This window comes from Crocuta crocuta, unplaced genomic scaffold (genome assembly GCF_008692635.1).
Source record: "Crocuta crocuta isolate KB4526 unplaced genomic scaffold, BGI_CrCroc_1.0 scaffold178, whole genome shotgun sequence".
Taxonomy (NCBI): Eukaryota; Metazoa; Chordata; class Mammalia; order Carnivora; family Hyaenidae; genus Crocuta; species Crocuta crocuta.
Genome location: NW_027532855.1, coordinates 1,371,076 through 1,382,864, shown reverse-complemented (window position 1 = coordinate 1,382,864; position 11,789 = coordinate 1,371,076). Strand labels below are relative to the sequence as shown.

Here is an 11,789-nt window from a genome sequence, read left to right as displayed (position 1 = left end):
GGGCGCTCACTGTCTCCCTGCCATCAGGGACAGGGCTTCACATTCCCATGCACAGGGGGATTTGAACACAGAAGCCAGAACTAGGGCTTGGGCTGCAGAAGAAGTCAGACTCCGTAAAAATGAGAGACCACGTTTGGGGACCTCAGCCAGTGCAAGGTCTCTCAGGCCCTCAGAGGGACTTAGAGTAAGCCTAAATAGGAATGTCTCCTTCCCTCTAGTGATAACAGTAGAACTGTAAAAGCCTGGAGGCAAAGCTGCTGAATTTGCATTTAGTTAATATAAGTGCACATATTGTCCCCAGTGGCTCTGGCCAACTCTGAGTAGTGGCATGGTTGTTTCCCACACAACAAATGGCCAAGGGTCCTGGGGCCAGTGATACAAGCCTTTGTCTCCTTGAGTGTTAAACACCAATATTTCAACTGAAATCTAAATAATATCAGATGTCTTTAAAAGCCATCATCTTTCTTTATGCCCACTCCTTCAGTTAATCTTTTTCTTAAAAAAAAAATCTAAACTATAGCATCTACATTTCAATATTGGCAAAAAGGCTGGCTGTTCACTTGGCAGTTGTTCCTGCTCCAGGTATCTGCCTCTGGATCAGATGGGTTTCTAAGGCAAAGCCAAAAACAATAGGGCACCTGGTTCTAAGAGGCAGACTTGGGAATCCCTGGAAGGAAACACATTCCCAATCTGTTATGTGTGGTGACAGCAACAAGCCTGCAGGTGACCTGAGACCTCCTGGTGGTACTCAGGTAGTTTTTGTTTGTTTGTTTGTTTTTACAAATAGTTTATTTTCAAGGTGGTTTCCATATAACACCCAGTGCTCATCCCCACAAGTGCTCTCCTCCATGCCCATCACCCCCTTTCCCCTCTCCCCCAGCCCCATCAGGTAGTTTTTATTTTTATTTTTTTTTTAAATTTTTAATGTTTTATTTATTTTTGAGAGAGAGGCAGAGCATGAGTGGGGGAGGGGCAGAGAGAGAGAAGGAGACACAGAATCTGAAGCAGCTCCAGGCTCTGAGCTGCCAGCACAGAACCTGACATAGGGCTCGAACTCACAAACTGCAAGATCATGACCTGAGAGGAAGTCGGACGCTTAACCAACTGAGCCACCCATGCGCCCCCCATCAGGTAGTTTTTAAAAGCTCTGAGCATTGGAGAATCCCTGGGCTGCTTCCCAGTGACCAGGCAGAACCGCATGAGGAGAGTGCTCTCCACCACTACCTCGGGAGGGGAAATCTTTGCAAGCAAGCACTTAAAAAGCGGATGTAAGTTAAAATTGGTTCAAGCAGTTTTTTTGGTTGCAAAAGATTTGAATTATTCTCTTTTTCTCTTTCCCTCTCTTCTTCCCCGCTTTTTTAAGAAATAGAGAAAATTGTGACAAGTGTTCTTTAAGCAGCACTGGGCCAGTGTCCCTGACCTGGTTGCAAGCTACAGCCACAAGTCAGGGTCACGCTCTCAGGAAGCAATACCGACCGTGAGCCTTATAATGCCAGCTTTCAAAACTCAGCATCTCATCTCCCTCATACAGCGTTAACAATCAGAATGAGAGACTTCTGGGGGCTTCGTCCATCTACAACCAGAGCATTACATCCAGAGCAGAATGTAGGGAAGGCAGTGGCATGGGAGAGATGACTGACTTTTTTCTTCATGGGTGTTCACCTCATCAATAGTGTGTGTTAACACAAGTGCACTTAGATTGATTCAAGTATTTGTGAAACAAACCCCAGGCCTTCCTCTCCAGCTCTTTGGATTACTTGTTTTAAAAAACACTTTCAACTTACTTCCTCCTTCTCTCACACTTTCCAGAATCACTTGCAAAGACACTCAAAACTATTAGAAATGTTAAGAACTAGGAAATGCAATTTGTAAACTTCCAGCATTCTTGCTACCTGAGCTTTCCAGGGTACTATGGTCTTTCCGGAAGATTTCTATAAGGTCAGGCATAGCAGGGCTTGTGATGAGAAAATACATGAACACAAATGTAAAGAAATATTTCCAGTCCTCAGTATGTTCCTTTTGACAAAAAAAGAAAAGGAGGGAAAAAAAGCTTTTTACATCATTAAACAATGATTTAGTCTGTTATACCAAGAGGAACAAATCATTTCCAGCCTAATTGGCATGAGCAGACCACTTTTTCTTCTCACATGATTCAAGTGAGCAAAGAAGCAGTTCGAAAGGAGCCCCATTAGCACCTGATTTGTAACACCCTGATCCAGAATCAGTGGGAACCAAAAAATCAGTCACATTTGAGTTTGCAAAGGGAAAGTGAGTGAGAATTGTTAATATCCACAAAATTCCCAAAATGACATCCCGACCCATTGCTTCCACTTCAGGAATACCACGCACAAGTCGAAAATACCTGTAAATTCCAAGTTGCCAGGCTTTTAAGAATGTTTACAACTGTTTGCTAAGATTCCAGTCCAGTCTTTGGGAAGGATGTGGGCCTCCCCTTCCGATGGGGTGTGGAAAGCTCTGAGGACGGTGATGGCCAAAAGGCAGTGTCCCTGGGGCCGCCTCACCTTCAGCAGTCCATCCCTGGCGTCAGACTATGGGAAACAATGATGACAGCATTGGAAGTCGCTGAGACCCGCCGTGCACATCTAGACCCTGGGAGAGACCTGAGTGTTCCACACGCAAGGCAGAGCGAGGGCCTCCGTGAGTGCCTCTGGGCCAACAAGCGTGGACAGCGTCTGCCCCTTGTGTTCCTCCTGCTTTGTGTGGTGGTCCCTGCCCTCCCNCCCTCCCTCCACCTTCAGGTGACCTGAGGCCTCCTTTACCTGTACTGATTCTCCAAGGCCCTGTTCTCAGCCCGCTCTTGAGCCCAGGTGTAGGTGTCAGCCGCGTTCTGGGGCTTTTTCTCCTTCTCCTCCTCCCTCTTTGCTTTCCGCTTGCGATAGATCAGAAGCCCGAGAGCCAGAGCCAGTAAGAGTAAGATGGCCACCACAGTGCCTAGGATGTAGAACAAAAGCAGCTTTTGCCCGTCAGTGCCATCGTCGCTTTGTTTGTCCGTGAAATCCTTATCCATATTCTCCTCATGATCTGTGGTAGCCTTGGGGTGATGGGTGCTGGGCTCCATCCATTTGCCAAAGGGCCCACTGGGAGCCAGCATGTCAGGTGTGGCCAGGGTGATGGGGGCCTTGGGTGGGAAGGAGGGTGTCTTTGTGGTGAGTGCCTCCTTGGAGGTGCCCTCAGGGTCCCCGGTGGGCTTGGATATTATGGGAGAATACATAAGCTTCCTCTCTCCATCTCCGGTATCCTCCTCATGGGAAGGCCCAGTCCATGGTGCCAGGGACGTGGAGCCCATGGTGCAGGAGACCCCATCTGGGCCCAGCTCCCAGCCTGGCAGGCAGCTGCAGCGGAAGGACCCCTGCGTGTTGAGGCACAAGCCTTCACAAAGGCCATGCTCTGGGCCCTCACACTCATCCACATCCAGGCACTGGGTGCCATCCTCCCCAGTCAGGACATAACCCTCCTCGCAGAAGCAGGAGAACGAGCCGACCGTGTTAGTGCAGCCCTGAGCGCAGGGCGAGCGGCCTGGGGAGCACTCATCCACGTCCTGACAGGCCCCCTCCCCAGGGCTGCGGGGCTCGTAGCCCACCCAGCACTCACAGTGGAAGCCCCCGGGGGTGTTGACACACTCTTGTGGGCAGGGGGAGTCCAGGCACTCATCCACATCCACGCAGTCTTGCTGACTTGAGTCCAGCTGGTAGCCTTGGGGGCAGAGGCACGTGTAGTTCTTCCTGTCGGGTCCCAGGACGCAGGTGGCTACCCCTCTGCACGGGTTGGAGCTGCACGGGTTCCGGGAGGCACAGGTCACCAGGTCGTCCAGCAGCCGGAACCCCGGCCGACAGCCACAGCGGAAGGAGCCATCGCCACCCTCGAAGCAGTCTTGCTGGCAGCCCCCATTGTTGAAGCTGCAGCCGTACTTGGAGCTGACACAGAGGGGGCCTGAGCTGCCCCAGTTGAACACATCAGGGGCTTTCTCCTTGCACAGGAAGTAATGCTCCCGATGCTCGTCCCCCTCTCCACAGGCCACGTTAGCCACAGAGGCAAAGGGCACGGCGTCCAGGGAGGAGCTGGTGGCCTGGAATGGGGTCCTGTATTCCACCTGGCCTGGGCCACCCAGAGCCAGAGGCTGGCACATGCCTTTGAAACTGAACTTGCACACAAAGCCCTCGATGTTGCTTCCGGGAGAGTTCGGGCTCCCACAGGGGCCCTCCGACCATTTGGGGAGGTGGCTGGCATGGGATGGCAGAGACAGGTACAGCAGCAGGGACACACAGCGCCTAGAGATGCAGGAGTTCCTGACCTCCTTGTTCCAGTTGGTGTAAAGCGTATCTTCCCCGCCGCTCACCCAGCTGAAGCCTTTCAGCGGCAGTTTGGGGTCTAAGCATTTGCCCTTTTCCCGCTGGAGCCCGATCCAGAACTTGCCCATCCGAGCTTCTAGGGCCTCCTCCGACTCCAAGAGCTGGGTCAGGGCTCGCTGGACATGCCAGGCCTCCTCCTCACTCTTCACTGTGGCCAGGTTGCCCCCATTCTTGCTGCAGTAACTCTGGGCCTCAGCCGCACTCAGCTTGCCCCAGTGGGCCGTGTAGCAGGCATTCCCCGAGCACACCACGGCTTCCCTGGGAGCTCCGGCCCCTGCCCAGGGCTGGCCCAGAAGCAGCAGTGGCAGCAGCAGGCCGGCAGAGGTGGCCATCATGGCCCCGTGTCTCCTTCTGCGGGAGGCTGGCGGCGGTGCAGTGACAGCAGCTGAGCTGAGGAGAACTGAGGGCTCCGACGCAGACGCTCTGGCACAGGGAAGAACACAAAGACCTCGGGCTTTTCACATCCCCCTGATCCAAGGCGCATCCTGTACTGCTGTACTTCTTATTTCTCACCGGATACTGGGACTTCCTGCAGTGAATAGTTTTCTGACTCCTGTTGCCTTCATCACAGTTTTGTTGTTGGTAAAAGAGGTCAGGCGACTGTGTTGGGTCCCGGCTAATCGCTGGGGAAATCCAGCGGCATGGGGGCAGACGGTTACAGCTGGGAGACACCCTTCTGTTTTATTTGGTCTCCCTTGTCTTGCCCATCTGCGGGAGGAAGTTGAATAGCACGCTACAGAGTGAGTGGAGACTTTTGGGGACTAGGAACTTGAAAAACCTCACTTAGTAACCCGTAATAAAATTCCACTTTGGTTTGCAAACAACCAGAAGAGGAAAAAAAAAATTCTCAGACTTAAGACATGAGGCCACGGATGGTTATAATTTTCAGCCTTTTTTAGAAGCAAACTGGATTTTTCTTCTGCCTATCTCATGTTCCCTTTGGCTTTGGAAGTCTTTTTTCTTTTATCCCCCCATCGTGAACTTTAAATAGATGGGCAGTTTTTAAATAGGAACCGGACCGTGGGAATCACTGAGTGGCTAACACAATGCCAAGCTCCTAAAGATCATTAAAACAAATCGAGTGAAATTTGGCAGTTTTCAGGATTTTGCAGTGCAAATATTGTGCTGTGAGGTGGCAGTGTCACAAAAAAAATCAGAAAGAAAAAAGAAAATGCTTCTGGCCTCACAGCCCTGGACTTGCACTTCTGCCTCCTCCAGCTCAGGGTTAACAGGAGGGGCTGGAGTTCTGAGAATCTTGGTCCTTTCAGGCTCCTTCAGCTCAGCACCTCATCAAAGGCCCTTGAAGCCAAGGGTATTCCTCTTTCAGCCAGTTGCAGATGTGTTACTCACTGGGGCTGTCTTTCGTTGGGACACTTCCCCCAGAAGTAGACCCTGACTCAAAGATTTGGGACAAGTCATTCATTTGAGAGGGCAAGTCAGACAGGGAATGGGGGGCACCAACACAGGGTGCCTCAGTGCACAAGTGACACCGAGGCTTCTGGAGCATGGTCCCTGGGGATACTCTGGGAGACCTGAATCAGTTTTCTGAGTGAAGGAGAGGAGGCTATGGCAGCTCTTCTCCAGCCCCCTTCCTCACTGGAGGTGGCAAGTTCTTGGCACTCTGGGCTGACAGGGAGAACCTAGTTTGACCAGAGGCAACACTGAGGGGAAGAATTGCAGGGAGCTGCCAAAGAGCTATGGGCATGACACTGGTGTCTGCTACATCGGTCCTCCACAGAGATCTGAGTTTAGGGTGGTGTCAAGGTAATGAACTCACTGGCTTTCAGCCTCCCCAAGGCATGAGGTGCCCATCTCAGACTCTTGGAGACTCTTCAGAGGTGTTCTTTATGTTCTTATTTTAATAAGATATTTGAGATAGTCCGGAGACTCTCTCTCAGAACCTATTGGATCCTCCTGTGCTCTTTGGTGCCATCTATCCATCCATCTATCCACCCACTCACCTATCCAGCCACCCAGACAATGTTATTTAAGCCTATACCAAGCACTGGGTTGGGCACAGGGATTAAAGGAGGGAAATCCTACCTTCATGACCTTTGAAGTCTGTTAGATCAGACACATGTAAACATGTTGAATAGTTGTAGCTATGACAGGTACTACAGGGAGAAGATGAGGGTGTCAGCAGAGATACTGATCTGGTTGGGAAGTGGGAAGTGGGACAGTCTCCTCTGATGGAGAATGGCAATGAAGCTGGAATCAAAAGGATAAATAAATAGCTAAGAGGGGGAGTGATTTCCATCTGGGGTAACAGCAAGAACAAATGCCCTGTGGTGTTAGGATTGTGACCTTTACAAGGGAGTGAAGGAAGGGCTGTGAGTCTGGAGCATGAAAAATGAGAGGAAGATCCAGGTAGGGAGAAGCTCTATGCCCAAACAATGAAGATTTGGAGTTTTGTTCTGAAACCCATGGGGAAACACCCAGGGGCCAACATGTTAAGTAAGACTTGCATGTAGAAGGTTGGGGAACAGGCTGATGGATGCCAGCGGTGTAGGGGAACCACTCAGTAGGCAACTGCAGATTTCCAGGCACATATGACAGTCGCTTGAACTGGGCTGGTTCCCTTAGATTAGGGATAGCAGATTTAGGAAGTGACAAGGGTTCAGAACAGGCTGTTCTTGGCAGTGGATGGAGTAGAAATGGAGGGCATGGGAGGTACCCAGTAGGATTTTATGGCTCTCTGCTTATACTATCAAGTGTTGGGGGTCCTAGAAGGCTATGTTTACTGGAGGCAGAGAAATGGGACCTGGGGCAGAGAACAATTGGAAGGAGGCTGCCTCTTGGGGCTGAGAGTCTCTCTGCCTCCTCAGGACTCTGCATTGACCCTCTTGGGAAAATTGGGAAGTAGCCAGGTTCAGACTACTTACTGTCTGTGTAGCACAGGACTAGATTCCTCAGCTAACTGTTGTGATCCTGCAGGATTCACCCAGCACACTGCTTGGTTGGTGCTTAAGGACATGGGTTGAATGAGTGACTTTACAGCTTATTAACCAGTTGGACCTTCAGATCTTTGTCAGGGTATCCTTTTGCTGGCAGTTGTTCATCTTTCACATGGGAACTTTCAAATCAACTACTCTTCAGTTAGCCAAGTGTTGACATCATAAAGAAGAAAATAAAGAAAGGCCATGTGCTCAGTTTATCTATTCATTAACCCAGGGAGTATTATAAAGCACCAACTGTGAGAAAGACCATATTCAGTGCAGGAAGCTGCCTGCTCTTAAGCTTGTGGATTCTACTTCATTATCTCCAGTAACCTGGTTATCTAAGCCTTGCTCTTGCTCCCCCTCATCTGCAAATAAGGACATGGGAATAGGGCCTCTGGATGTCTTTCTTATTGTAGTGTCAACAACAGTAAACTCATATAGTTATGTATCCTTCCCTCCTCCAGAACTGGAGAGAAAGTAGACCAGCAAGAAAGCAGGGACAGTGTCCACTGCTGAGCCCTCACTGTGTGGCACAAGGAACCAAACGATCTGTCTAAACCACAAGGGTACAACTGGCCTCATACTGACCCACTAAATGTTAAATACAGAGCAGTTTCTCTGTTCCCTCCCCTCCCCTTGTACCTCACACCTTCTGACTTGCCCTCTGATCCTTGATCCTTCAGTTTCTGCCTGCTGAGCTTGGCTGAGTTATCTCTCCTGGCACCCCATGGCCCAAGGTCTCTAGCTCCAGGTTCCTGTTGTCCTCTCAAAGCCATAAGGAGGTGGCAGGAGCATCACCGGGGTGGGGGTGGGGGCATGGTGCTTGTGCCTGTGAGTCCTGTGGAAGAAAGAGAGCTTACTTTTACCAGATAAGACTTAGCTGAGTTCACAAAATATTGAGGGTAGTTTGGATGCCAACTTGGAGGAAATTCTGTACCTCACATACTGAATTTCTCTATGGATGACAATTTATCATGTTTTACTTAAAATGTAGATCTTTCAAACCTCTCTGAAGATTGATAGTTAAAAAACAAGAATCAGCAGCTGGGAGACCAGAGAGCTTTCCTTGGCAGATCTTTGAATATAAGCCACTTTACATGTTCTAGAATGATCATAAGCCTAATAGTAAGCCCTGAGCCATGATCCCAAACCATCTGCTTTTATTCTGGACACTTAATGAGTACTCTGCGCGGTCTTTTTAAATCGTCCTAAAATTTACTTCATACAATGTTGGGAATGGATCCATTCCAGTCTCTAATATGAGGATAGTTTAATCTCTCAATTATTCTGGAGCACAGTGATTGGTTTGTAGGTCACTTAGGTATCTGAAGTCTCTTTTTCTTTATTCTCTAAACTAACAATTGCGTGAAGGCATATCTGAAAGGCACACTGCATTTTTCCTGACATACACAGCAGGGTATCCCCAATATATATGTCAGTTCATTGTCCCCCTTTTGTCTCTTCACTCAGGAAATGCATGTTAGCACCTACTATGTGCCAGGCTCTGTTTTCTGCACAGGGAAGGGAAGGGAAGGAGAAAGGGGTTTTGGTGCTTTCTGATTTTGCACCAGACAGGTAGGATGGAGACCAAGAAGACAGTCCTTGGCAGAGAGGGCAGGTTAGCCAGCCACAGGCTCTCAGCAGCAATTCTCCTGGTGAGTGAAGAACACCTTCCAGAGGTGGCCCAGGTAAGTGGGAGACCTGAGGTGGCTGCCAAGGAGCCGTGCATTCTACAGGGCCTGCAGGGAATTTCAAATAGTATAGTACTAAAACTGATTCAGTGATAGTCTTGTTTTTATTGTCTTTACTTCTGCCAAGTCCCACCAATTCTAAACAAGGTCGGTGATAAAATTCTGCTCCCCAAACACACACACACACACACACACACACACACCCCTCTATTGCTCTGCATTCTAAACAATTGTGGTGGTTACTGTTGTTTTATTTTTTAAGGCTATGTACTTATTTTGAGAGAGAGAGAGCAATAGAGTATGAGTGGGGGAAGGGCAGAGGGAGAGGGAGAGAGAGGATTCCAATCTCCATGCTGTCAGCACAGAGCCCAACACAGGGCTTGAACTCACAAACTGCGAGATCATGACCTGAGCCAAAACCAAGAGTCAGATGCTTAACTGACAGAGCCATCCAGGTCCCCCTGTTTTAATAATATATATGCAAGCTTCAGGGCAGCACCTTGTAATTACATATCCTTTAATAAATATTGTATTTTCTGTGGATATTTGGGAATTTGGGAAATTCCCAGTGATAAAGCAAGACTCCAGCCCACATAAACCCACCTTCCACAGACCTTTGGAACAAATTCAGGGTGGTGGGGAATAGCTCAGCTGGCTTGGTCTCCAGTTTCTAGAGTAGATTCCCAGGAAACAGTAACAGCACAGAGTTTGTAGAGACAGAACTCAAGTCATTTGTATTCCATCACTGTTTGTGGCCACTTGGGTTATTTGTGGTTGAAAGCTTAAGTCAGGGGAGCAGAGATAGTTAACTGAATCTGTGTATTTTTTTTCTTTTCAATTGAAACTTCACCTTTTAAAATACTCTTAAATGCTGAGAACAAACTGAGGACTGATGGGTGTTGGGGGGAAGGGGTTGATGGGCATGGAGGAGGGCACTAGTGGGGATGAGCACTGGGTGTTATATGGAAACCAACTTGACAATAAACTATTAAAAGAAAAGAACAGAATAGATAACGAAAACTCACTAATACTGATCGTGACATGATTTTTGGAAGTAATTTTATTAGACAGAAGACTGACCCACCCAGGGTGTAAGTATGCCCGGGTGTCCCAGGGGGCAGTTTGTGGATCCTGCAACTTTTTTGGATTGAAGAGATAAAACACATCCACCCTTAGGTTCATATCCTGCCCAGTCACTTAGCTGTGTGACCTTAGGAAAGCTGCTGAACCACTCTGTTCCTCATTGCATAGCACAACAATCTGTGATCCTTTTCTCAAATGCAATGGGAGACAATGCAGTTTCATTGTCCTAGGACTTTGTGAGGATTAAATGAGCTCAGACCTCAAGCACTCAGAACAGTGCCTGGCAGGAGGTCAGCTACCATCACAGCAGGAGGCCGAGGAGCTGAGAGGGCCCAGACTTTCCCTCTACAAGAGCTGGAGCTTCAATCTGGCCATTTTCTGGGTTTGGGATTGGACCCAGCCTCTTCACCTCCACAGATGCTGATTTCCTCATCTGTGAAACAGGGAATTAAGAGTCAAGATACCATCATGTTGTGAGCATTAAATTCAGGGAGGCAATAGCTGTAAGCACTTCCTGTGGGGACTGTGGCAGAGCAGACCTTCAGGAGACAAGAGTCCTGTTACTGTGAATGCAAGGAAACAGAGAAAAGGCAGGCTCCACACCTCTGGCCAGTCCCCACTGAAGAAAAGATGAAAGGACTACATTTGGTGGAGACATGGAGCTCTTCCTTTTCAAAGACTTCCCTGCCTTCAAGTCTTGTTTGGCTCCTTGGCTGATTAAACATTCTTCCTTAGAGCATTATTGATTTTTCCACATTTTGTAAATAGTCTCCTAAAGTGATTTATCATGCACAATATTTATAGAAAACTTGACTGGGCTGAATGTTGTTTTTAAGGTTAACTGGTGTTCACCTCCTGACAACTGGCTTTGATAAGAAAAGGCCGCTTGTCAGAATTTGGAAAGAGATAAATCACAAAGAGGAATAGTGCTTTTCGGCAGGATTTTTTACTTTTCATCTCCAGCAACAGCTCTGTGCTTGAAATATAAGGTTGTAAATCATGCTATGATGGCTGAGCTGGTGATTTGCAGGATCCCTTTGGTATTTACAATATTCTCATAGGTTCCAATAAGCTGTCATAACAATTTAGTCCTATTTAGACAATATAATTTTATAGAAATACCAATGACCTATTTGGCTTCACTTGCCAAATTTTGATTCTCAGTGAAATGGGAACAGTAACACAAACAGTTGTTTGCAAGGAGATCACGTAGGTTGAATAGGTAGAATTTTACTGCCTTAGGGAAGCTGAGTGGGCAATCTTGGGGGTTCCTGAGAAGTATAGACTAGATGTAGAGAACCAGACATCTCAACCATTCACTGAGAACCAGCCAAGTACCAGGTAGGTCCAGGCCCCAGCGCAGGACCTGCTGAGTGGGTGCTAGACCATCTTTGCAGCTGAGAGCCTGGGTTGCAGAGGAGACGAGTGTCCTGCTCCAGCAGCACAAAAAAGCCAGGCCTCATCTTCCTAACTCAGGGCTGCTGCCTGGCTTCAGTCAGCATCCTCAAACTCACTTCAACTACAAACAGGAATGATAATTCTCACTTTCTGTAGTTGTGATTGCTAGCAAATATGACGCTTCCTAGTCATGTGAAAATATCTTTCCTCTCTGGCCTCAGTTTCCTAATATGTAAATGATGTCACACAGCCAGAAGCATGTGGATTAAATGAGATGACTTAGTAAAGCTTTTGGAAGTCAGTGCTTC

At 48.3% G+C, this 11,789-nt stretch overlaps 1 protein-coding gene across 1 annotated transcript; it reads right to left on the bottom strand.

Annotated features, from left to right (window-relative positions):
* Nucleotides 1-845: 845 nt before the first annotated feature.
* On the bottom strand, nt 846-4,804 carry CD93 (CD93 molecule). The gene is made up of 2 exons (XM_077745478.1): nt 2,781-4,804; nt 846-2,549 (listed from the first exon to the last, which is right to left on the bottom strand). The coding sequence occupies exons 1-2, from the start codon at nt 4,703-4,705 to the stop codon at nt 2,525-2,527; spliced, it is 1,950 nt and encodes a 649-aa protein (XP_077601604.1). The 5' UTR covers nt 4,706-4,804; the 3' UTR covers nt 846-2,524.
* Between the last annotated feature and the right edge of the window lie 6,985 nt (nt 4,805-11,789).